Source organism: Syngnathoides biaculeatus, chromosome 22 (genome assembly GCF_019802595.1).
Source record: "Syngnathoides biaculeatus isolate LvHL_M chromosome 22, ASM1980259v1, whole genome shotgun sequence".
NCBI lineage: Eukaryota > Metazoa > Chordata > Actinopteri > Syngnathiformes > Syngnathidae > Syngnathoides > Syngnathoides biaculeatus.
Window position 1 is genome coordinate 5139955 of NC_084661.1, and position 27736 is coordinate 5167690.

Here is a 27736-nt window from a genome sequence, read left to right on the forward strand (position 1 = left end):
TTCACGCTGTCTCATACCTCAACTGGGATGTTATCAGGACCAACTGTCTTTCCATTTTTCATTCTGTTCAGTGCCTTTCTAACTTCCCCCTTACTAATAATTGCCACTTCCTGGTCATTCACGCTTGCCTCTTCAACTACCTTCTCTCCTATTCTCTTCATTCATTAACTTCTCAAAGTACTTGTTCCATCAACTGAGCACACTACTGGCACCAGTCAACATTTTTCCATTGCTATCCTTAATCACCTTGACTTGCTCTACATCCTTCCCATCTGTCTGGCCAACCTGAAGAGATCCTTTTCTCCCTCTTTCACGTCCAACCTGGTGGACATGTTATCATGAGCCTCTTGTTTAGACTTCGCCACCTCTACCTTTGCCCTACGTCACATCGCAATGTATTCCTTCCGCCTTCTTCCCACTTCTTCGATAATCTTTTTCCTTGGATGACTTCCTGTATTTTGGGGTTCCACCACCAAGTCTCCCTTCTCCCTTTTCCTACCAGAAGGCACCCCAATTACTCTCCTGCCTGCCTTTCTGAGTACCTTGGCAGTAGTATTCCAGTCTTCCGGGAGCTCTTCCTGTCCATCTAGAGCCTGTCTCACCTCTTTCCGAAAGGCCACACGACATTCATCATTCCTCAACTTCCATCACCTGATTCTCTGCTCTACCTTTGTCTTCTTAATCTTCCTACCCGCTACCAGATTGATCCTACAGACCAACATCCTATCCTGTCGAACTACACTCTCTCCCATCACAACCTTACAATCAGTAACCTCCTTCAGATTACATCGTCTGCACAAAATATGATTCACCTGTGTGCTCCTACCTCCGCTCTTGTAGGTCACTCTATCTTCCGTCTCTTCTGGAAAAAAAGTGTTCACCACTGCCAATTCCATCCTTTTTGCTAAATCCACCATAATCTGACCCTCAAAGTTCCTTTTCTGAATGCCGTACTTACCCATCACTTCTTCATTGCCCCTTTTTCCTTCGTCAAGATGTCCATTGAAATCTGCACCAATCACATGTCTCTCGCTGTCTGGGATGCTCAGAACTACTTCATCTAGTTCCTTCCAGAATTTCTCTTTCCAGCCACAAAGCAATCATTCCTCACTTGTTACACAAGGAGAATACCACCGTCATGCACAGAGGCCACCCAGGTGTTGACGCAACCAAGCGCAGAGCCAGAGACATCATATTCTGGCCTGCAATGTCGAAAGACATTTCTGAAGAAGTGCTCACCTGCTCGGTGTGTAACAGCACTAAGTTGCACTAACAAAAATAACCTCAACAACTCTAGGTCACATCCTACCTGTGGTGCATAGCCGCTAACCATATTATACATAACACCCTCAATTTCAAATTTTAGTCTCATCGTTCGATCTGATACTCTTTTCACCTCCAAGACATTCTTAGCCAGCTTTTCCTTCAAAACAACCCCGACTCCATTTCTCTTCCCATCTATGCCATGGTAAAATAATTTAAACCCTGCTCGTAAACATCAAGCCTTACTCCCTTTCCACTTGCTCTCTTGGATGCACAATACATCAACCTTTCTCCTAATCATCATGTCAACTAACTCCTGAGCTTTTCCTGTCATAGTCCCAACATTCAAAGTCCCGACTCACAGTTATAGGGACTGTGCATGCCTCTTCTTCTTCTGCCGACTAAGTCACTTTCCTCCTCTTTTTTGTCTTTGACCTACATTACTTGAATTTCTACCTACACCTTGCAGATTTACAGCGCCGGGGGCGGGGGTAATTGGCCTGGGCCACGACCTATCCGTTATGGAAGTCATTTGATGATATAATGGATATGACGATTCAAAGGATATGTAGATGTTAGGGATTAGGTACGGTTGTTCGCGCGCTAGGCTAGGTTAACTTGGGCAGCTTCAATGGGAACGATATGGCTCGTATTTGGGTACTAACAAAAGACTTAATAAATTTCTGATAAGTTCTCTCGCCCCACATTGTACCTGTTGTTTAGTACACTTTATGAAGTTACACACGTTCAATGTTTCTTCAACAGCACGGTTTGATCCCAAACGCTACTCGTTCTTAGCCAAGCTTTGGTGATCTGGGCCTATAAGCAAGTTTAAATTGGTATAAATTAGTAAGTACTAAATACTCACGGTCCTCGTTGTGTACGAAACGTATGTTTTGGAGCACGTGTAAAGTACCAGTGATGAAAGTCCTTCGGATTTTCCCGGAAGCCTGGATTTTTAAATTTTCATGAAAATTGCTCAGGAAAATTGAGGAAAAATTGCCTGAAATTAATCCGGTTATTAATTGACAACATTGAACGAATATGCGTTTGAGTTCGTTGTTTTCCTTTCACGAGCGTAGCCATATTCAGGCATTAACATGAGTAAGAGTAATGCCCCTCCCCTTGCATTCTCTCAAGACGTCGCTTATTTTGTGTGGTCTTGAGATTAATTTACGTGTTTATTTCATAAACGTTGTTCACTAAACAAGCCTGCTCCAAGACAACTGGTATTCACCTGGCAACAGAAAATGCAAGTTAACCGTACTGAGAGTGTACGGAGCATGTAAGAAACCGCATGTTCAGATCTGCTTCATGGAATGCGAGTGCATTTATGACGAAAGTCATCAACATCATGAGCCATGTCAAAGGAAATTCAGTTACACCAGGGGTGCTCATTGTGTCCATTGCGAGGCAGTGTGAAGGTGTAAAAAAAAAAAAAAAAAAAAAAAAAAAGACATTCGACTATCATCCACCTCGTCGCCTAATTCAGGTGTGGCCAATACATCAAGCGCATGCAGATAAAGCCGCGTTCTAGCAAGCCTATTTACAGCAGTCCCATTGTGAATGCTCCCACCCCCCTCCACAACAATACTTCACGATTGCCGACAGGACTGTTTGTTTAAAATGTATTGCTAGCTTGTTGCCACGAACGCCGATTGTGTTGAACTAAACTTTCACCATTTTCAAAACATTGCGAGTGTAGACCATTCATGTTTATTCCTTGTCAGGCCAGTGCATTTAGCTTTTCTTCAGATAAAGTTTGTCAGATCAAGAATTTTTGTTGATGAAAATTTTTAAATACCGTTTTATATCATGTTCAACTCATATCAGTTGAAATTGGAAATGATCATTTCTGAGTTTTAAATTTTAGTTTTCTATTTTAGTTATGTATTTGTTTATTTTATTTTTAATTTACAGTTATGTTATATTAATCCAGTAAGTAATTTTAAGGATTTCCCTAATCACACCCGCAACTTTATCTGTGAGCATGACTGACCACACCCGTACATTTTTCAAATGTGAGTGACTGTGTGTGTGTGTGTGTGTGTGTGTGTGTGTGTGTGTGGTGTGTGTGTGTGTATATATATATATATATATATATATATATATCAAAATATTAAAGGCAACTGATGATACTATTAGTATTACTAGATTTATATCTAAGATAGTGAGGAATGTGGTCGAGTGTATCAGTACAACGCGACGTAACAAGTTAACATGTTTTGCTGTACGGTATAGAAATTCTAGGATATATTTTCGTGTATATTATATAGCTATACTATAATATGTATAATGTGGGGAAAAGGTCAATTTTAGATGTCTTTTTACTGAATAGTTCACTTAATTCATTTGTCTCAGATAAACTGGCATATTTTATGCATATTTTAATGACAAATGTGATTTTGTGCTATCCAGTGATAAGGGAATGGGGGGCAAAAAAATCTGGGCTTGGCCCTTGGGGAACGTCTGCCCAATTTTTTTTTTTGGTCAGGACTTGGAAATTTTACTTTCAATTTTTGCCTGAACTTTGTACACAGATATCGCTAGAATGCACCACAGCCATCCATTTTTAAAAAATTTCCTGGGGAAGCTTGTATTTTCAGGAATTTTCACGACAGTCCACTTTCATCTCGAAAGTATTCACTATTGACTACTCCGCAAATATTTGATTACATACGTTACTTGATGTTCCCGAGCTAGACTAGGCTAGGCTGCACAGCTTCAACGTGAATTTGGTTACTAATATTATACAGATGATGATTTTAGTCCACTAAAGTCGTCTCCAGGGGTGTCCCACGTCAAGTACTCCCAACATTCGGTCTGAATTCAGCAGGATTTAGTTATTGAACGGCCATGCAGGTCGGAGCTTCATCAATTTGTTGTCACCAGTTCGGGAACCAGAAGCCAGTCAAGTACAACATGAAAGAATAGTTTATAATAATTGCTTATCATTTATAATAATTGATTATATTATTTAGAAGAATAGTTTATAATAATTGGTTACAGTTTATAATAATTGGTTACATTATGTATTGTTTATGAGATGAATCTTTCACATTCCTCCCTCCGGAATGTCGAAGCATCTCGGAAACTACTTACAAGGCTGAGATTCCACAATCCCTTTTCCAAGATGCCTGAACATCTTCGTAAACACTGGTTCATAAAACAAGCAAAGTGGAACAGTATTACAAACTGAAACTTCACATGGATCCGCGGGATGCAACATTGAAGGTGGTTCCAGGTGGAAGAATGTTGCAGACAGGAATCTTGTGTTATCATCTGCTGGAGGAGAACCTGCCAGCAATGGCAGACCAATGAGCAGGAAAGACATCTGAGGCATTGTATTCGTCAGCATCAACATTGGTGCTGGTGGAGTCTAACAGGATGAGGCTAACAGGATGAGGTGGCTACGAGTGTTGAATCCCAAACCGGCAATGGATTTGTTCTCATCTATGAGTAGCTTTCTATTAATTGAGAACAACATATCATCTTGAAACCAAAGGGTTAGTTTCAACCCCAAAGATGTCAACTTGAAAAGAAGGTGATATAATGGAATACTCGGGAGTTGACCGAGGTTCTGTCTTTCCGCCAACTGTTTCAACCTGCTTGGACCCGTTTCTTCACTTCCTTACCACACTCACCATTGCTCTGGATTGTTGACCCCAGGCATTTGAAGTCGTCCACACTCGCTATCTCTTCTCCCTGAAGCCTCACTCTTCCTCCTCCAACCCTCTCAACCACGTGCGTATATTCTGTTTAACTTCAGCTGATCGTCATTCCTCTGCTTTCCAGTGCATACCTCCATCTTTCTAATTGTTCCTCCACCTGCTCCCTGCTTTCACTGCATATCACAATATCATCTCGGAACATCATGGTCAAAGGGGATTCCATTCTAACCTAATCTGTCAGCCAACAATATGAATTCCTCTAGGCTTCATCGTGAATTCATCCAGTTTTTCTTGTTTTAACCTCTTGTGAAGTGCCTGTTTAGCAATGTTCTTCCCTTTCAAAACAGCTATACCATATTTTCCGGACTATACATTGCTCCGGAGTACAAGGCACACACCCATAAAATCCATAAAAACGAAGATAAAAGCATGTATAAGTCACACTGGAGTATAAGTCGAATTTTGGGGTGAAATTTATTTGCTAAAATCCAACACCAAGAACAAACGTCATTTTAAATTTAAATGAACACTTTCAAATAAAAATAAATAAATAGAGGGAACAACAGGCTGAACAGTATGCTTACGTTACATGACACAACTGAGAATGTGCCTGGTATGTTACCATAACATATTAAGAGTTATTCTGATAACTATAGCATAAATAACATAATCATAAATTATTACTAATTCGTGTCACTCCAAATTTTCGGTAACTAAAATCCAATGAAATATTCATCCCTAATGTCACTTCTAAACAAGTCCACCAACTCCAGAGGTAGACGACATGCCGCTTCCTGTTCTACGTTGCTTAAGTCAGACTCATCCTCAGTTGCAGTTACAACAAGCCCATTCCAGGCTTTATCCCTACAGGATAGTTTTGTTTGTCTTGGAAGCCCATACATTGTCGAGCCATTCAATGACTTCCCGGAAAGTTGCATGGCGGATCACCTGGAAGCTGACAGAGACAGTTTGTCCTAGTGAGGTTGCCATAGTCCACAGGCTTCGAGCCGAATGCCGATCGTGTTGGAACAACTACGTAATTATGGAAACGCTTTTGACAAAGGTTGTTCAGAGAAAAAAATATGAGGATTACCGAAGTTTTCAACAAGAATGGATAGCCTTTGTGGAGAGGGAGGATTCTGCTGTGTGTCTACATTCACAGATGGGGAGTATGCCAAAGCATTTCTCCTCGATGTTGCAAATAAACATTTTGCCAACTTCGGATAAATACAGGATAATCAAATGAATAAAAGACATCTTTGTTGGCAAAAACCGTTCACCATCGCACCATCATGATGGCAAATGAAATTGAATTAGGTTCACAATAAACGGACAGAAGTCTCAATGCCTGCATGAACCTTAATCTAACAACGTATGAAGCACCACGTCGCATTAATGTAAGAAGTACTTGTGTCATCATCATAACAATGTTATTTAAAATTGTCAGGTTTACTAATTAGAGATTCATTAAACTGGACAAAAAGGAAGCAAAGACACCAGTTCAAGTTTAACAGCTCGCGAGGAGAGAGGAACAGTCTCGTACAACTCTCCACCACTGCACTCTCTGATTATCCTCTCCTCAGCAACTCTATTTAGTTTCAAAATAGTCCTTATTTACATGGATGTTACAAAAAGGAGACGGGCGAGCAAAACAGTTGGAAACAAAGTGTACTTGCTTGTTTGTGTGCGTGTGTGCATGTGAGTTAATGTGTGGTCATCATTTCTTTAACAGACAACAGGTGCTCCTACCTCTAACAGTTCTGATGATTAGATGTTTTTGTTCTTGTGCTATCTCCTGCTAGGCGGCTGCCACATTATCTAGAGCAAAGCAAACCATCTCTTTATTGGAAGCAGATGTATGATCATTCTATTCACAATTATTCAAACATTTCAACCCTGTTTATCCTACATTTGCTATCACGCCATCTAGAGCAGAGCAAAGCGTTCTTCATCTCAGGCAGAAACAGTTACCTAATTGGAGCAGAGCAAAGCATTCTTCATTGCAAGCAGAAACGTTTTTTTTTTAATTGGAGCAAAGCAAAGCATTTTTCATTGCAGGCAGAAATAATATCTTAATTGAAGCAGAGTAAAGTTACACTAGGAGAAAAGTATAGCACTAACACTTGTAATCTTCTCGATCAGAGAACAGGTCTGGAAGAGAAGTCATAACGTCATCATTGTGCTCAACAATATCACTGTCCCCTGTTGTGCAAATAGTGGATATATTTCTGACAATTTTGAATTTGTCAGGGCAATAGCAGTGGTTATAAGTTGGTTAAGTGATGCCTTTATGCAGGGAATACTACAACATCCACACAATGCAAGAATAGCTGCAAACACAGCTATAGAAACTAGGACAGAGAACAAGTTTTTCAATTTGCAAACTTTTATTCCCACCACTCAGACCAGGCTGATGTGTTCACACCAGAGTGCTCCTTCAGCTTGTGGTTCAGGGTACGGAGGCTTTGAATGGCCCTTGTGAGTGACCCATCAGGTGCTGTGTTATTTGGAATAAACAACACTGGTATATATTATATTATATATATTATTAATATTGAGCAGACGGCACCCTTCTCGGCCAGGAGCATGTCGACCGCTATGCGGTTCTGGAACGTCATGAGTAAGTTTGCAGCTGGTTGTTCTCTTATGGCAATAAAGCCTGCTTCTGTACAGTTACCAAGTTTCTGTACATAACAAGATGGATTCCCATCCTGCAGCAATCTGGTTAGCCAACTTATACTCATCTGGTACGCCTCGTGGGATGCCAATTGCATCAATGTATGTCGGATCTCCATCTTTCCAAGAGGACCTTTGCCTTCGGGAGAAACTAAGGGGAGGTCCAAAGATAGATGGGGCCAATTGTATATCCTCTGCTTTGGATCGAAACACAGTCACAGATAAGAGCAGTGATACCAGTGCACACGTTCCTGGTGCATTTATCAGTGTGTCATACAACTTTTGATCAACACACCAACATCACATCATCATCACTGCATGGGAGCAGTGGGGCAGTTTGACACCATGACACCATCCTGACACCATGTTTTGTTGAGACTTCCCACCTTAACACCAATCCCTGTAAAGCTAACACAGGAGAAGTTAGCCAATGCAACATTAGAAGAAAATATCAGTTTATCATTTTCTGCCTTAGTTGTTGGATAAACACTATTCCATTTCTGACAAGTGGTGTTAGGAGTTGTTTTAGTCTACCTCCAGGGTACACTGTGTTGGGATATCTGCTGGAATGACACGTAGTAATGGCCTAAGGCCCATGCATGTGATGTAACTATAGTTTACCCTGTTAGCTGCATTCTTCATTAATATTTTGTTTTTCAAAAGAAGTTAATGGATACACAGAATCCCCCCCCTTTTTTTTTATTCGTTATCAATTAATAGCACTGGTATTATGTGTGAATCCATGCAAACACAATTTTTTGAACAAGTTTTTTGCTGCCTTTTTACTATATGGAACCACTTCATATTTTGTCTGGAAATGCTTGTTGTGATTTTTAAGTATTTTTCTAAATCTAATTTAGTGTTTAAATAAGTAGTCATTCCCTTTGACCTCAAAACTGTTTCAAAGGCAGGTTATTGTAGTTTGTAACCTGCACAAAGCTACACAGAGAATTGTGAATTTTTGGAAGACACATAAGCCTAAGTTCCATTTGCAGCTACACATATTGTAACACTTGCAACTTTAATGGCCTGATTGTTGTCTCAAGACAGTGGTTTTACATTTGCAGATCTACCGTGTTATTTTAATGAACTTGAATTCATTTTTTTGTATGTAGTTACAGTAGTTTGTTTTTCTATGACCTTTGGTGGTTCCCACAGGTACCACTCAAACAGAAAAATTAAAATTACGTACGTACGATAGCATTGTCATAAAACACCCAACAGCAAAATTTAACTGTTTAGTCGTTATCATGACAGCAGAGCAGTAGTCTCACTCCCTGAAATGCCTCGATCGGGTTGTTTTCTTCACCGGGTTGAGACGGAAGCGTTCTAAATACCATTACCCTCTGTGTAACCGGACTTTAGGGACCTTGCAGTGGGAATGAGAACAGCTATCTTACAAGTGGCCAATAAAGAAACACAAACAACAACAACAAATTAGTTTTTAGTGTTAACAATGGTTTCAAAATCAATAACCTTCTTACAATCAACAAATGAACTCAAGTATACCTTTTTGCTTTTTTTTAAAGCTGTTGTGGTTGTTATTAACTCCTGAAAGGGACCTTCCCACTTGAGTTTTATTTATTTCATTATTCGTCTATCTGTCATTGTGTGGAAAATATTGTTAATTTGTATGGCCTCCTAAACATTGTTTTGAATGAAATGAGACCTGTCGTACTTGAAATGTATGTATAGTTTGACTAATTCTACTAGTCCACTTTTGTTTAGTCGTGCATTTTCTGAAATGGTTATGTAGCCTGAGGAAATTGACCACGTATTGGATACACATTCCCTTGTGGATTGTCATCTCAAATCCAACCTGGTAAAGATTTTGGCCCCCTTCAGGAGCTCAAAGGCTGTGGAAATTGCTCAATCATACGGCCTGTGTGGCGGAAGCGACTTGGCCTTAATTTTGGAAAACACTTCCTGAAGATCATGATAACAGGGATGAACTTGGGATAGAGCTACCTCCTCCTCTAGGGTCCGGGGATTGTCTGAAGCAACATCCATGCCGTCCTTCCTCTGGGATGAGAGGCAAGTGAAGGGGCATATCACCCCCGAAGACTTAACTTGTCTGGTCGACCAATTGATATGGGGGTTATGTAGCCTCAGCCATGGACTTCCCAAGATAATGTCACTGCTCTGAGTCTCAAAAACTTGAAAGCTGAGATGTTCGGAATGGGGATCCGGAAATGTCACGGTGAGCGTCTGGGTGATGTAGGTTATTTTGCAGAGGAATGTGCCATTTGCCACATATGCGTTACAAGGGCGATTCTTAAGGTTACACAAAGGAGTGCTCGAGCAAGACAGTCTGAGACGTGGTTAAGACTCACCTTTGTGGACACTATGACAGAGGGTCTCACGGGGTTGACTGGGCACCAAGCCAAGGTGTGACCCGACCACCCACAGGATAAACAGTGTCCCCCCCACAGCCGTCGTTGACATTCTTCAGGTGACAGGCTGAGATGGTCCCGTTGAATGGGGTCTTCCGTATTGGCAGGTGCCTGTTGAAGAGCAGTGGATTCTCTGATGCACGGCCAGGAGTTCCCCCGCTAGGCGTTGTCCTGTTCTTGATTCACGAGCCTCCGGTCAATTTTCAGAGCAAGCGCTATGAGGCAGTCAAGGTCTGTTGGCAAGTCTATCGGAATTAACCGATCTTTGATAGTGGGTGACAGTCCCTGAACAAAAGCATTTAGGAGCGCCCTGTTATTCCGCTGGCTCTCGACTGCCAAAATGAGGAAATTGATGGCGTCGTCGGAGACTCTGCACCAGCCCTGCTGTAACGTGATTAATAAATTCACCGCCTCGCATTCAGGGGTTGCATATTGAAAAACCTACGCCATGGCCGTAACAAAGAACCCCCGTTCGGGACGTCTCTGTCTCACTGCTCCATTCAGCAGTCACCCATGCTTCCGCCCTTCCCGTCAGGTGAGGGATCACGAACAGGCTTGGCTTGGTTGGAAAGGAAGGCGAAAGACTGTAATCCGAAATGTAGCTCACATTGAGTGATGAAGGGCTTGATATTGCTTGATATTGCCCAAGTCCCCTGAAAATCGCTCCAGACTGGAGAGCGGTGAGCAGATGACCCTTTGAGCGTCAAGAACCAGTGAGGGGGCTGGCTCAGGGGTACGGAGGACTGTTGCGGCAGCTGCTGGATACGGACTGGCGTTGACTCCACTGGAAGAGGATGCGGGTAAAGATTCCAGCCGCGTCATTGGCGAGCAATCATCTGGAGGACTCCTTCATGTGCCGCGAGACGTCGACCTTGGACCTGGAGGGCATTGCGCACTGGATCAGAGTCGGCTGGGTCCGTGTTTTTCCTGATTGTTCTGTCATAACCAGAACACGAGGCTAAACCCAAAATGCATGAATCACAAGACCAGGTAGAGTTCGGGAGATGTCTTTATTCAATCCACAGTCACGTACATGGGCAGGCAGTTCATTGAGGCAGCAGTAACAGAATCAGCGGGTGTAGGAGGAAGGTCAAGAACGAGGCAGGGTTCGGTACACGGAATAGCAGGGATGTAGACGAAGGGTTGCGGGAACGTGACATGACTCATGAATACCATCACCATGAAAAATAAATCCTCACTGCACCTGATTGACCCTTCATTTGAAGCCCTCTGTACCACCCAGATATTCACCAAATTGGACCTGCACAAAATTTATTGACTCATCCACATTAGAGAGGGGGACGAATGGAAAACTGCTTTTGATCACCCCCTAGGCCACTTCAAATATCTTGTTATGCCCTTTGGGTGAACCAACACTCCTGCAATTTTTCAAACCTTCCTTAACGACATCCTCTAGCGTATGTGCAACCAATTTGTCTTTATCTTTTTAGAGAATCTCCTCACCTTCTCCCGCTCTCCCGAGGAACATCACCTACAAGTCTGCAAAGTCCTCCAAAGTCTACTCAAGAAAGACTCTTTTTGAAATTAAAAATGTGATTGCCATCCCTCCTTCACAAGCTTTCTGACCTACATCTTTGCTAAAGGACAGCAAAGTCCCGGACGCAGCAAAAGTCCAAGCAGTTGTCAACTGGGCCATTCCCTCCGCCTGCAAACAACTACAAACTTTTCTAGGCTTCACTATCTTCCACTGTCATAGAGGTCATAGCCAAATAGCCATCCCTCTCATCAGTTTCACCTCCACGAGCTCTCAATTCTATTGCATCCACACAGCATTGGAAGCATACAGCCACCTTAAAGAGCTATTCAGTCGTGCCCCCATCTTGGGATACCCTGAGCCTTCCTGCCAGTTTGTGGCGGAGGTTGACGCATCCGACTCTGGAGCTGGGGCCATTCCCTTCTGGATCTGGATCTCTCGCAAGCTAAGTTTGTTGTTGTTTGTTTAATTTTGTTCAGTTTTGGATGACACCTTCAAAAGGGGCTTTTATGCTGTGCACCCTCAGAAACCTACGAAGATGCTAGGATGTCTGTTGAAGGTGTGCTGCCATGGTTTGTCCCTGCAGTTCCTTTTTTCAGATTCAGAGATTTATTGTTATTGCAGCAAGTGCTACGAAAAAATATGCAGGCCATTCAGTACAAAGATAAAAATATATTTACCAAGCTCTAATACTAAAAAAAAAGATTTTAAAATCAGGAAAAATACACTAAAGGTCATAAAATTTGAGTGAAATGAATAGACACATTACAGACATGAGTTGCACCTGAAATTTAATACTGTACATTATGAGTTACTGCCGCCAAGCTGAAGAAGCAGTCCTATCAGGGATTTCTGGCCTGTGGGACTCCCGAGGGAGCTGATAGGTACCAACTGGCCAAGTGGAATGCAGCCTTGGTGGTCACTGAGGCAAATACGGGGCATGGGAAGAATTCGTGAGGCCATGGAGAACGACAAGACTGGTTTGAGGAAATTCTGGTCCATAACCGGTGTCTCAGGAGGGGGAAGCAGTGCACCATCAACATTGTTTATAGTGAGGATGGGGCACTTCTGACCTCGACTCGGGACGTTGTGAGTTGGTGGGGAGAATCCTTCAAAGATACACCTTAACACCAGGAAGTAGAGTCTTGGTTCTCTGAGGCGGACTCTTCGAGCTCTGGAGTTGACGTCACTGAGGTGGTTGAAAAGCTCCTTGGTGGCAGGGCCCTGGGATTGGATGAGATTTGCCTGGAGTTCCTAAAGGCTCTGGATGTTGTGGGGTTGTCCTGTTTGACACGCCTCTGCAACATTGCGTTGACATCAGGGACAGTGCTTCTGAATCGGCAGACTGGGTGGTGGTCCTGATTTTTAAGAAGGGTGACCGGAGGGTGTGTTCCAAGTACAGGGTGATCACACTCAGCCTCCCTGGTACGTTCTATTCAGGGGTGCTGGAGAGGAGGGTCTGTCAGGAAGTTTAATCTCTGATTCAGGAGGAGCAGTGTGTTTTTCGTCCTGGCCGTGGAACAGTCGACAAGCTCCACCTTCAGCAGGATCCTCGGGGGTGAATGGGAGTTCGCCCAACCAGTTTACATGTGTTTTGTGGACTTAGAGACAGCGTTCGAACATGTCCCTCAGGGGGTCCTGTACCTCGTACTCTTCGGGAGTACCGAAACCCCTGATATGGGCTGTTTGGTCCCTGCACGACCAATGTCAGAGTTTGTCTGCATTGCCGGTAATAAATGGTACTGGTTTCCGGTGAGAGTTGGCTCAAGGCTTCCCTTTTTCACCGATTTGAGTCGGGGATGAGATCCTGCCCCAAGTGGGGCACTTCCTTCACTGCCCGAGTTAGGGACAGTGGGATCGGTGCAGCGTCTGGAGTGATGCAGCTTTTGTATTGGCCCATTGTGGTAAAGAATGAGCTAAATGGAAAGGCAAAGCTCTAAATTTACCAGTTGATCTATGTTAGTGGCCAGTTCAGTAAATTGAATGAACTATTCATGTTCTGGGGTGATCCACAAGCTGATTACCTGTGCTGATTGCCACACCTGTGTTGGTTTGCCATACTTACCTGGATGATCACACAGAGAGGAGGTTATGTGGAGCAGAGCAGAGAAGCAGATTTGAGCCAGGCGCTTGTGGCCTTCATGATGTCATTGAAGAGTTTGTACCCTTGGTAGGGGGAGCGAGTTTCACTGTAGCAGCCATTGGCATCAATGAGACAGTGTAGAGTTCAACCATGCAAACTTTATTGCATCTTCAAGCACCGTGAAACTAAAAAACACATAATAATAACAATATTAATAGGTACAAAGTTCAGTTTTCTCTAAAAACACACACTTCATTAGACATCCAATCATAAAACTCCCAATATCATCATCCATTTTTGTATATAATCAAACAACAATTAATTAAAACAACACAAACAAATCTCAAGAGAATGAGCCAACCTCGCTCCGCCTACCAAGGGTGCAAACTCTTGACATAATGAAGGCCACAAGCGCCTGGCCCAAACTGCATTTGAATAACAAAAACATAATAACAATAAACATTTCACATCAATGTCATGCTTATATGCATATAAATGGATGAAAATAAAATGCCAAACATTGTCAAACATTTAGACATAACTCTGCTTCTCTAATCTGCTCCACATAAAGTCCTCTCTGTGTGATCACCCAGGTAAGTATGGCAAACCAACACAGGTGTGGGAATCAGCAGAGGTAATCAGCTTGTGGATCACCCCAGAACATTGAATGGTTCATTCAATTTACTCAACTGGCCACTAACAATCTATGTTCCTACCCTTACCGATGGTCATGAGCCGTGGGCCGTGATTGAAAGAACAAGATCCCGGATACAAGCGGGCGAAATGAGTTTCCTCCGCAGGGTGTCCGGTTGTCCGGCATGTTCTCCCCGTGCCTGCATGGGTTTCTTCCGGGCATTCAGGTTTCCTCCCACATCCCAAAAACATGCAACATTAATTGGACACTCTAAATTGCCCCGAGGTGTAATTGTGAGTGCAGCTGTTTGTTTCTATGTGCCCTGCAATTGGCTGGAAACCAGTTCAGGGTGTACCCTGCCTCCTGCCTGAAGTTAGCTGGATAGTGTGGTGCCGGTCTGCCCCTGTCGCGCTTAGTTAGTTTAGGAAGCACAGATTATTCAAAACTTTGGTGGCACTTTGTGCCCTACCTTTCCCTCCCACTTGCTCTACCCTGCAAACACCACATCCTCATCCATCCACTTGTTACAATCTACACTCATCACTGCATGCGTTTAAACACGCTAGATCCGGCAATTCAAACAACAAACAAAAGTATTTACGTTCATCCTTAGTATTCAGGCCTACTCTCATGAGTACTCTCGCAGGTTACTCGACTCCCCACAATTAAATTATACTTACCCCATTGTTCTTCTTCGTCTCTATTGCTCCTTCCATGTCACCTGCCTCGCCCTCCATTCCAGTCATGCTGCCAAGCTCTTTCACCTCCTCAAGCTCCCGTTTCCTGTGTTCCCTGCTCCGTCCATCCTTCTCGAATATCCTACGCCCGTGATATCCCTTAATAAACCATTTTCATTCACTTTTTCTGCCTCAGCCTTTATTGGGGTCCAGTCCAAAAACTTATGATTATAGACCGTGACATATTATTAACTTTTTATTTATATTACTAATATTATTAACAAATCTGACTGGACTAATCTAACCCTAACCCTAAATCAGACATCCTGGATTTTGACCTTGATTAACACATTTACAAAGTACAATTTTGTTGTTACTTTTGTTTTGCTGATATTATTACTTTTTAATAGTTTGTGAGTATTCATTTTTAAATGTGTGTATTTGTTATCCTGATTTTCTTGTTTTGTGCATTGTGGTTCTCTTTTTATTTGTTCCATATTGGTTTCATTGGTGTTTTTTTGGATGGCACTGTTATGTGGTAATGGATTTAAATAAATTTATAAAAAAAAAGAATTATGACCTTTTTCACTAAGATTGATTTATTCATTTTTTCATTCATTATTTCAGGTTATTTCTGCGCAGCAGCTACCAAAGCCAGAAAGGAGCAAGCCAAAAGACATTGTGGATCCGCAGGTTTGGGTTGAGATACATGGTGTTCCAATAGATAACAAGAAGAAGAAAACCCACCACATTCAAAATAATGGTATGTATGAACTGAGCTGAAGTTCTATATCCTTTTATATTATTGTTATTATTATGATTATTATTATTATTTAAGAAGGTTAGAGAATGGATGGATATTATTGTCATTCTTCTCCATCCATCCATTTTCTTAGCCACTTATCCTCACGAGGGTCGCGGGATAGAAAGGTGGGATAGGCTCCAGCACCCCCTTGACCTTAGTGAGTATTGCAATTCCCTTTTCTTCTGCGATTTTTTTGGCAACCAGTTCAGGTTGTCGCATGGAGAAAGTAGGGATAGGCTCCCTAATGAGGATAAGCGGAAGTGAAGATAAATGCATAAAAAAGTAAATTACCTTTTCTCCACCCACTTGAGCCTAGTGAGAGGCAACAAGCAGGTGTCTGGGGGCATACTTATTTCCCTCCAGTTTCATAGCTTAATGTTTTGTACGTGTATTATGGTGTGATGTGTGTGTACTACAGATTAAAGTACCTCTACCTCATGGTGGAGGTGCCTGTTCTGTTGTTTGTGCCTTTTAATGTATCTGGCAATTTCCGGAATGAAAAGCAGATTCTAAATGTCTAAAGTACTCATGTAAATGGATGTGAATAAATATTGAATTCTTCTGTCGCTTTCCCAGGTTTTAATCCACTGTGGGACTGCACCTTTAATTTTACCATCCATTCTCCTGGCCTGGCTCTCATTCGCTTTGTGGTAGAAGATCATGACTATACTTCAAGTAATGACTTCCTTGGACAGTACACCTTACCTTTTACAAGTCTCCGCACAGGTACAGTATGTGTGATAGAGCAGGTTGAAATCCCAACTGCTCAGATTGATTAGGAGAAAAAATTCAAAAAATCTGTTCACATTCACAAACTTCTACAGCTCAAAGATACATATCAGTCCAGTACACAGAGCCATCCACCCCATATACAGTGAAGAAAATAAGTATTTGAACATCCTGCTATATTGCAAGTTCTCCCACTGAGAAATCCTGGAGGGACCTGAAATTTTCATCGTAGGTGCAGAGAGATAATCTAAAAAGAAAAATCCAGAAATCACAATGTATGATGACTTATTTGTGTGATACAGCTGCAAATAAGTATTTGAACACCTGAGAAAACCAATGTTAATATTTGGTACAGTAGCCTTTGTTTGCCATTACAGAGGTCAAACATTTCCTGTAGTTGTTCACCAGATTTGCACACATTGCAGGAGGGATTTTGGGCCACTCCTCCACACAGCTCTTCTCTAGACTAGACAGGTTTCTGGACTGTCACTGAGAAACACTGAGTTTCAGCTCCCTCCAAAGATTTTCCATTGGGTTTAGGTCTGGAGACAGACTAGGCCACGCCAGAACCTTAATATGCTTCTCACAGAGCTACTCCTTGTGTGCTTCGGTTCATTGTCATGTTGAAAGACCCAGCCATGACCCATCTTCAATGCTCTGACTAAGGGAAAGGGGTTGTTCCCCAAAATCTCACAATACATGGCTGCGGGCATCCTCTGCAAGGCTCATCTCATCTGAACGTCTATTCTGTCTAACTGGCTCAAATTGATAAACTTTCACGCCTTTATAGAACTCGTCTTGACCGTCTCCATGGGACACTTCAGAAACGTGTTCATCCCTCTAATTATCGTAAAACTCTTCGTCCTTCTCACATTGGTGTCGAACACCAGCCATGCTTGCATGTCACGTCTCTTCTCGAGATTTTCCTCTGTGTGCTAAGGTGTTTCATTTTTTGTCGATAATCCTACAGTTTTCTACCTTCTACCACAGGTTTATTAGGGATTAGCCTCACCCTTGCATATCTTTACCTCGCTAAACAGATCATTTTTGTGAGAGCTATCTTGTGATCTTGCTTTTAAAGTTTATGGAATGTCAATTTTTGAGTGCAAGTTATCTTGTTTAGACAAAAATGTATGTTCCACTGTACCATAAAATATACATCTCGTTCAATGTTTTAACGAAAAATATAAGTATTTATGAATAACAATACCCAAACTTTGATCGATTTTGCTGGACGTTGGCAGAATGCCTCGTTTTCTCCTGTTTTTTATCTCTGACATCAGACCGAGGCGACTTGTGTTTGTGGATGTTCGCTCACACCATTGCTTGACGCAGAAGAAAAAAAACTATTTGTTTTGAGAATTCCTCAGTGATTTTAAGCTAAAGTCAATCTGGAACAATTGTGAAGAAGTGTATGGTTCAGTTTTGTAATAATTCAAATTATTCTTGTCACAGTTTAGATTATTTTCCCAAAGATTCAAGCCTCAAAAGACAGTGGGTCAGGTTTGTGCAAATTTTTTCAAACTGAGAAGAGCTTTTGTTAAAAGACAAGTTGCAAAGGTATGTTAGTAATCTTTTGTTTTCAGAAAACTTTTAACACTGTTGATAACTTTAAATTAAAGCAGTGTAATAAGAAAAAATTAAGAAAAATACAAGTTTTATTACAGGAAATGGTTTGACCAATTCTCAGCTAAAAAAACGGGAAAATATTATATCTATCTCACAAGCTGTCTTTTGGCGGTATGTCTAAATAACCTAAAAAAAAGAAAATGTACTCGTGACAATTTTCCTGAATGGGACAATAATATAAATAATTTTTTATTTCAAATAATGTACATTTAAATGACAAAAAAATCAGGAGAATTCATAATTTTCAAAATAGCTCTTACTCTTGTTGTGGAAAATCCAGTCGCTGCTGATATATTTATATGATATGTTGTTTACATGGGTATGCAGCTTGTGCATGCACACCTGTTGTCAGAGATGTTCCTAGAAAAACAGCAAAGACAAGCCTAAGGACTGTAGTGAGTGAACTCAAACCAACCAAGATTGTCTTGCTCGCGAGTGACAGGCAGGGAGACCCACTGCAGACAGTCCCTGTCTGCTCTTTTTATCGCTTTCACAGGTCAAAGGGTTACATAGTTACAAGCTCACAGAGTGAAAATTCTGACACAGTTGGCTACACCAACAGCACATAAACACGAAGGTCTTTCTTCAAGGCTGTAAGAGTGTCCTGATGAACTCACAAGAGAAAAAGCAGGGCATTGTTTATAGACATGTTTATGGCATTTGGGTGTATCCTCTTGTGGTAGAAAGGTGATATCTCCTCCCAGTATTGAGAAGTATCTGCTTAAGGTCAGCAGGGAAACACGCTGAGGTCAGGACAGAGACATCGATTCCCAGTGTTCAGGAGTATCTGCTTGAGTTCGGCGGGTGGGGTGCGCGGGCGGGGGGGTGGTGACGATGGGGGCGTCGCCTCCCAGGTGTCACTGGCTGACATTCTAAGACACGCACGTAGCTCACAAAGAGAATAATTCAGACTAAGACTAACAGAAACAAATGCATGATAAAACAATTCTAACAGTAACTATAGTAGATATGATGATATGCTGGTGAGAATGATATGCTTTTATCATGATAACTAACATAGTAATTAATTATTTCACACAAGTGGATACACTTTTTTTTTTTAAGTTTGTTTACATTAACAAACTTCTACAGGTCAAAGACCCAGTACACAGAACCATCCAACCCATTTAAATTTCTATTTTGGCATTTAGTGCCCAAACAAAACCACAAGACACCAGTTTACAGCTTTCTGTATAAGGTTTAGCGGCTTTTCTAAAATGGGGACGGACAGTTCTGGGTACTGTCTGGTTATGGCTCTCAGAAGAAGTACCAAGATTTGGCATCAGTTTACACATGAAAATGCATTTATGGTGAAGCAAGTTGTGACCAGCTATTGCTCTCAAATTGTGACAACTTTTTTAAACATATTCCCGTCCTTAAAATTCTTATTTGTGAAAATATACCAACTCAGACTTCAGCTACTTGGTGTCGAAATGTTCAGAAAAAATACATGGCCTTTGCAGAATTTTAAATCAAGACCGAAAACTTCATATTTAGGATCGCTAAGCGATTTGTATATATTAGTTCATGGCCAAATTTAAAAAAAAAAAAAACAACTTCACAAATGCTAACCAGTCAGTGTTTCCAACACGAAGTAAGCTTTCCTCCCTGGGTCTGACTCCAGCCAATACTGGATCGGCATCTTCATGGCCAGCCGCTTCATCTGCATTTGAACTTGTGTTCTGTCTAAATGGCTAAAATTTATAACCTTTAACGCCTTTATATACTTTGTATTCTTCACCATCTTAATGGGACCCTTCTTAATCATGTTCATTGCATCGACGTTCTCAAATTGGTCTAGCACTGCAGCCATCTTTGTTTGTCTCAGTGTGACGTCACAACACTTCTTGGGAACTTCCGCTGTGTGCTCGGGTTGTCTCATGACTTTGGAGACTGTGATCTGTTAGCAGTCAAGATTGCTCTGTCAGAGTGGAGACACTGGGATTACATTCATCGGCGAAAAGACCATTCTGAACCCACACCCATACAAGCAAAATCATGTTTTGTATCCGCGTTCACATGGGAAATAAAGACGAAAGACGTCCTTCAAGATACTCACAGTCCCAAAGGGTGTCCCAACATCATTGTGCCTTCCTTACAGAGGTTGAGTAATTCATTGGGCCCACACCAACAAGAAAGGTATGTCATCCGGGCATAGCAAAGTCCCAATTTTTCATCGAACACCATTTCTGGTGGCCCACCATCAGAAGAGATGTTAAAGACTGTCAGCACATGTCCAGTTTATGGTCCCCACAAATCTTCCTGATAGCACCCTGCAGGAAGGTTGTGAACTCTCTCCATTTCCCACCGGCCTTGGTCCCATATTGCGCTAGACTTCGTGATGGGCCTGCTGGCATTGCAGGGTAACACCATCAAACACTCGGTGGTTGATTGATTCTCGAAAATGGCGCTCTTCTTCACGCTACTGAAAATTCCCTCGGCTCAGCAAACAGCCGAACTGTTAAACCTCATCATTTTTTGTTTTCGTGGGTTGCCGGTAGATATTATGTCTGATCGGAGCCCATGGTTTATCTCACGATTCTGGAGAGTTTTGTTCTTTAATTGGGGCCTCAGTCAGTATGTCCTCGGGGTTCCATCCCGAGACCAATGGGCAGACTGAATGCTTAAACCAGGACCTTGAGACGGGACTCAGGTGTCTCGCCTCCCTGTATTCGGATACCTGGAGGGATAAATTAGCTTTGGTTGAGTATTCACATAACTCTATTCCTTTGGTGTCCACTGGTTTATCCCGGTTGCATGTTGTTATTAACATTGTCAGATCAGTGACAATGAAGCTGAAACTCCTGAAGTCCATGCGGGTCCACACTACAATTCATGTCAGTCTGCTCAAGCCGGCCTGAGTGTCTCCATTAGTCTCCTGCCGGGCCACTTCCTTCCCCCCGGTTCGTGGACAGGGGCCTGGTGTATTTGGTGTGGCGTCTGCTGTACTCACGACTTTGGGGGGGTACAATAGTTTGTAAATTGGAAGGGTTGCGGTCACGAAGAGTGGTCATGGATTCCCTCGCATTTCATCATTAACCCCACGCCCATTCAGGATTTCCATGCCACGCATCCTGAGGCTCCTGGGCTGTCCAGGGTTGGCCATTAAAGGAAGGGGGTTAATGTCAGGGGCGTGGGCATCCGACTGCCCCAGAGGCAGCTGCCTTCATGAGCAGCTTCCTCACCAGCACCTCGTTCAAGATAATTAGACTATGTATTTAAGCTTTGTGTGTGTGTGTGACTTAGTTTGCCATATCATTGTACCTTGAATGTAACATTCCCGCAGTTACTTGTTCATGTCTTTGATTCTTTGTACACCAAACCCTGCCTCGTTGATGACCTTGCCTCTTCGCCTTCTGATTCTGACACTGTTACCTGTTTGGACTGCCTGCCTGTGTATAACCTTGGATCGAATAAATCCTCTTCCTGAACTGTACCTGAGTCGTGTATTCTGAGTCCGAATCTGATTTGTTTCTAACAGTACGCTGTTCTTCTTCAGGCTTTCAAGGAGAAATACAGGTTGAATAGGTGCTGGCCTCATCATAACATAGGGGCCGCCTGATTCACACCTGTTTTTCACAAAAGTCGTGACCTCATTGATTGAATACTACGCTGCTATTTTTTTAACACACCCTTTTCAACAAATTGAAACCTGTCTGATCTAGAGAAGATCTGTGTGGAGGAGTGGGCCAAAATCCCTCATGTAGTGTGTGCAAACCTGGTGAACAACTACAGGAAACATTTGACCTCTGTAATTGCAAACAAAGGCTACTGTACCAAATATTAACATTGGTTTTCTCAGCTGTTCAAATACTGATTTGCAGCTATATCACACAAATAAGTCATGAAAAAAATCATACATTGTGATTTCTGGATTTTTCTATTTAGATTCTCTCTCTCACAGAGAACATGCACCTACGATGAAAATATAAAATATCCTCCATGATTTTGAAGTGGGCGACCTTGCAATATAGCAGGGTGTTCAAATACTTGTTTTTTTCACTGTAAATTGGGGAACACTACAAACATTTCAAAGCAGTTTTTTACAACTACTTTTAGTCGGTCAGTTTAACCCATGGGAAGCATGGTGACGCAAATGGTTTGAGTATTTGCGTCACAGTTCTGAGAATGTGGTTCAAATCTCCTGTGTGGAGTTTACCTTTACGTTTTACCTTGTGCCTGCGTGGGTTTTCTCCGGGCACTCCAGTTTCCATCCACATCCCCTAAACATGCATTAAATGGAGACTCTAAATTGCCCTGAGGTTTTATTGTGTGTGTGACTGGTTGTTTGTTTCTTTATGCTGTGCGATTGACTGGCAACGAGTTCTGGTTGGAGTCAGCTTCCTGCCAAAGATAGCTGGGATAGGCTCCAGAACTCTCGTGACCCTTGTGAGGATAGGCGGTTCAGATAATTGATGGATGAATGTGACCCATAACCAAACAAGAGGGTTACAAAATTAGTGTTTCCCCTAACATTAAATATTTTGCTTTTACAGGTTATCGCCATGTCCATCTGCTCAAGCAGGATGGCTCCAGACTTTCACCCTCCTCGCTCTTCATCCAAGTCGAGATTGTTGACTGTCAGAATAGCCCTTCCAAGTCATCTGAAGTGCATCTCAAGCCAGCAAGATCTAATGCTATTCTGTAATGTTTCTCTCTCTCTCTCTCTCTCTCTCTCTCTCTCTCTCTCTCTCTCTCCTCTCTCTCTCTCTCTCTCTCCTCTCTCTCTCTCTCCTCTCTCTCTCTCTCTGTGTGTGTGTGTGTGTATATACACACACACATAATATTAGTCATATATCGTTTAAGTTGGATTTTAGTGCATGACTGAATCAAATAATAGACACAAAATGCAAATTGGATTTAATTGTATTTAAATATAAAACAAATGAAAAAGATATCCCTGGTCAAAATTCAGTAGACCTAAACTTAAAATTCCATCCATCCATCCATTTTTAACACCTCTTATCCAGGCTAGGAATGCAGTCCACTGGAGCCTATCCCAGCTGACTTCGGGCGAAACGTGGACTCCACCCTGAACTGGTTGCCAGTCAGTAGCAGTGCACATGTAGGCACTGACAACCATTCACAACATCACCGAATGGGATCCAAACCCACCCAACAAAGTCTGACGAGTGTACCATTACACCATCAGAGAGTCCAATTACAATTCCATTTCATTTTCTTTCAAGTTAATGTGCTAAGATGTTTGGCTTCACAATACCTCCATGACTACTATTTCACACTCAGTTGCTAAAACAAACTCGATTATCTTTATCAGAGCTCAAAGCAGATCTCTTTTGTGTAAGTAACTATGTGACCTGCAAGTGAGAACAGCAACTCACTTGGAGCAGAAATGTCAGGGCTCATCAGATACTTGTGGGCCAGGACAGACAGGTGTAAATGAGTCTGGACCACCACTTGAATGGGCAATCTGTTTTTGCTGATGGTGCTACTCTGTACAAATTTAGGGCCCTGCGACACAGGACTTCCTTGGCTGAAGAAATTGGAGAAAATAGTTATTTTTCCTTGCAGGCTCCTGCATGGTGGTGTCCTTATACTGTTCCTGGATTAGCGCCTCAAATCTCATCAAAAACTCTGCTTGCTTTCCCTTTGCAAAACATTTAAATCTTTAAAGAGTGGGTCAAGGACAGTGGATAGCTTGAGCCATTCACAAATCAGTGTAGCTACATGTGAAGTCCTTTGGGGAGGCTGTCTTGAATTTTACATCGTAGGTTGATTCATCATCAGAGACAATGGTGCACTACAAGTGGCAGAAAGCGAGTAGAACCTCTGAATAAAACAAGTCTCATCCCCAAGGGATTCAGTCAAAGATCTCCTATAGATTATTAATGAAAGTATTAATCAATAGAATAGCTTTTTGAAAACAGAGTAAATAGTTTTATTTACCAGCATGTCTCACGGCCAGGTGTGAGTTTTTGAGTGTTAGCAGCTCTGCTGTAGTTAATATGACTAGCTTGTGTTTCAGTTTGACTGAAGCAGTAAAAATAGCCTCTAGATTCTCCAGTAAACAAAAGATCATTTTTAGTGTTGAATTACACCTTGTGGCTACATCCTGCATGAGTGGCTCATTTTCTTTTAAAACTCTTTTGCTCCTGATGTAGTTCCTTCACAGGGTTGTATTTAAGGAGCTTCACTATCTTGCGACATTTTGTTCGTGCATCACTCAAGACATGACTATCAAGGCTCGCACCAATGCCTATTTGCAAGATGTGGGCAATCTGTTGAAATGGGAGGTGTCTTGCTGCAGCTATCATTATTCATGCAGTGTGTTGCAATTGGAGTTACTTTTTGGAGAACTCTTCATTTCTCACGTTGACTAAAAGGGGAAATCAGTGCTTGATTAACAGTGTATCCAGTAGGTCATGTAATATGTACCCTATTTTGACAATGTGATGTTAAGACCTCTCTCATTCAATAGTGTTTTGTGAAAATTTGTATTGACAATTACGAATTTTCAGGGGCACTGCCATTTTCGTGAGTCACATGATCTACGTGGGCGTATGTGACCTGTACCATCCCGTTCCAAACGCTGGATTACATGGGACACCATTATGCCCAGTGCTGATTTCTCGGATTTATCCTCATCTGATGAAAATGAGAGTGGCTCAAAACCTCCTGTAAGAAGAGGTGAGAGAAAAAACTCCCAAGCCACTGACTAGAAGACAACTGTAAGTAGCTAGCCTCTATGACCCAATAGGTCTTGTCACTCCTGCTAAACAGAAGGGTGCCATTCTAGTCAGGAGAGCTTTCCAAGAGGCTGTTTCACGACCCATCGGAACCAAATGCAGGACTCAGGAGATGCAAGGTAGTTCGGGGAAAAACGTTTATTATTCAATGGTCGGGTATCGGGCAGGCAGTCAGGTGCAGCAGCGGTAGTTGGGACGTCGGGCAAAGAGAACAGGTGAGCGGGCAGGCAGGAGTCGTTACACGAGAGAACGATCAAAGCAGGCAGAAGTGTCAAAAGGAGTCAGGCTTACGGGGTCGGTCGGAGAACAGGCGAAGGTCGGTACACACGGGTAGACGATCAGGGATACGAGAGTGCTGGAACGGGACATGAACCGCAACGATCTGGCCGAGAACCAGTCGTCATCGGGGTCCTATATATACACAGGGGATAATCAGCTCGCACAAGGCACAGGTGTGTGCCTCCCAATTAGCGCAGCCACGTGGGCACCCACACAGCCCGGGCTGGAGCGGCAGGATCATGACAGGCTGGAACCAGCACAATCCGAGACACGTGTGACAAGCCGTTGTCAGAAAAGTTGAGGGAAGAATCAATCCAGTAATTTGAAGAATACCTCTGCCTCACCCAAATTACCTTGCACTGAAGCCTCACACCACGGAACTGGACCCGAAAACCGTGGGGAGTGACATTCTCTGATGGGAGTGACCAGAGCTACGGAGCCGTGGTGTACCTCAGATGGGAGACGGCAAAAGGGCGTTGAAGTCAGACTCGTCGAGTCCAAAGCAAAGCTCACACCACTCGACCAGAAAACAGGCAGCAAAGCTAAAGCCAAAAAATGCCAACAAATCATGAGCGACTTCCCATCCGATCTGATAACACCAGCCAAACCATTTCAATACACATCAGTGGATTTGTTTGGCCCTGACAAAGTGAAGGATGAGGTGAAGAAGAAAGCAAGGCTCAAGGTATGGGGGCTAGTCCTCTGCTGCATGGCATCCCGAGTACTACACTCAGATGTCGTAAGTGAGCAGTCGTCTGGGGGTTTCCTGTTGACCTACAAGAGATTCACAGCATTGAGGGGACATCCAAAGAAAATGTGGTCAGACCCTGGAAAAAACTTTGCGGGTGCCAGACCTGCCCTCAAAGAACTTTATGCCTTTCTGAAGAAGCTGGAAACATCCAAAGTTGAGAACGAAGCCTCCAAGTATGGAACAGAATGGAGCTGGAAACTTCACACTGCTGATTCCCCTCACAGGAATGGAGATGCAGAGGGTGTTGTATGCACAGTGAAATGCGGTCTGCACAACCTGGGAGGAGATGGGTGCTTCACATGGAGTGAGTTCCAAACCTTCCTCTACATGGCTCAAAACTCAAAGCCATGAGGACTGTGTAGACTACATCAGCCCTAACTATCTTCTGCTGGAAAGAACAGGACCCAGGGGAGATGTGGGAAGCTTTGACTTTCAAGGATACCCAAACAAGAGGCTCAGAGCTATTCAAACTGAAGTTGACCGGTTCTGGAGGAAGTGGAGTCAATTGGTTGGGCCTAATCTATTCATCAGAAGTAAGTGGCACATAACAAACAGAAATGTAGCCACAGGAGACATCGTCTGGCTGGCCGACCAAAATGCTTTGAGGAGTCAGTATAAGCTTGGCCGAATCGTCAGTGTCAACCCTAATAAAAAGGGCGTTGTCAGAGATGTATATATCAAGACCTTCCCCAGCTACCCCGTCTCTACTGTCAAATCTAATCAAAGAGGGTCAGCAAAGAAACCCCCCGCAAAAATCCCCTCTACAATTCTGCGCAGAGATGTACGACGCATCATTGTTCTAATCCCTGAGCAAAATAACTAAAGTAATCATCAACCATCAACAAAGAAAAAGACAACGACCATCCAGGACTCATGTGACCTCTCTGGGTTCAAGAACCAAGTTGTCAAGTGGGAGGTGTCAAGTCAACTAACCCCCTCCAAAACTGCAGGGGCCAGAGAAACCTCAATCACACAACTCTTCAAACTTCCTGTCAGAGGCTAGGTGCGGCCATTATGCTCACAGACAGCATGTGAGCTTGTGTGGAACAAAAAAAAAAAAAAAAGCCTACCAGCAAAAGGAATAAATCACTAACCAACAACTGAAGCAACCTGAAAGCAACTAAAACACCCAAAGGCACCCCTCAGTTTCTGGTCAGACGCAACTGGTTGGAAAAGGACTTGTATGCGAATTGGTTAATTTGTGTCATTTTAGCTACAAGCTATGTTCCTTGTGTTTGTCTAACTTCTGAATTAATCTAAAGTATTCATGGAGACAAAGTGGCTGCTTTGTTTGGTTTATTCAATTAGTTATGCTGCTTATTTACTTTTGAATACTTAAAGGTCAAGTGTCGTCAAATGGATGAATTTTGGTATATTATTAATGAAAAACCCACAGCCAATATGGTCCCATGTGTTTTTTGACCACAAAACATGATTTTGACGTATACAGCTTTTTGTAACTCCCGCCATGAAAATTCTCTCAGGGATTTGTTTTCGAGAAGAAGCAGGAAGTGACGTAAAGGACAGCGGCGCCCCCTCGTGGACTCTTTGTTTCCATTAGTTTTACCTCAGGGAAGGTAGCTCGTTGTTCCTTCGTGTTAGCCAAAATGCCGGCTCATTGCATTGCTGGACATTGCTTGAACACTCGGGAGAATGGAATTACACTTCATAAGTTTGAGAGAGACCCGGTTCGTCATGGATTGCACGGGTGCAATGGACGAGAGCTTCGTGGGTTCCAAATGACAGGTAGGTGTGAATACAGCTACTAACAAAAATAATACTTTGGGGGTGGACCACGTAATCCGTCTCTCTCTTAACGTAACAAAAGATTCGCGTATGAAATGTGTTGATGTGCGCATACAGCTACTAAAAAAAAGTAATAGTTTGGGGCGGACCACGTAATCGGTCTCTCTTTTAACGTAACAGAAGATCCGCGTATGAAAT

General features: G+C 42.6%; 2 protein-coding genes across 18 annotated transcripts in view; one reads left to right on the top strand and one right to left on the bottom strand.

Annotated features, from left to right (window-relative positions):
- The window catches only part of LOC133495489 (1-phosphatidylinositol 4,5-bisphosphate phosphodiesterase delta-3-A-like), an 89381-nt gene extending 66634 nt beyond the window's left edge, over nt 1-22747 (top strand). For 15 of the 17 annotated variants that reach the window (XM_061810203.1, XM_061810196.1, XM_061810204.1 and 12 more), the window contains 4 exons: nt 15520-15655; nt 15789-15854; nt 16274-16423; nt 22552-22747. In XM_061810203.1, the coding sequence (XP_061666187.1) occupies nt 15520-15655; nt 15789-15854; nt 16274-16423; nt 22552-22703 (504 nt within the window). In that variant the 3' untranslated portion in view covers nt 22704-22747. The remainder of the gene's footprint in view (nt 1-15519; nt 15656-15788; nt 15855-16273; nt 16424-22551) is intronic. The other 2 variants (XM_061810197.1, XM_061810210.1) reach the window with 1 other exon arrangement.
- fmn2b (formin 2b) overlaps nt 1-27736 on the bottom strand; it is a 205305-nt gene that overhangs the window by 170665 nt on the left and 6904 nt on the right. The window lies entirely within an intron of this gene.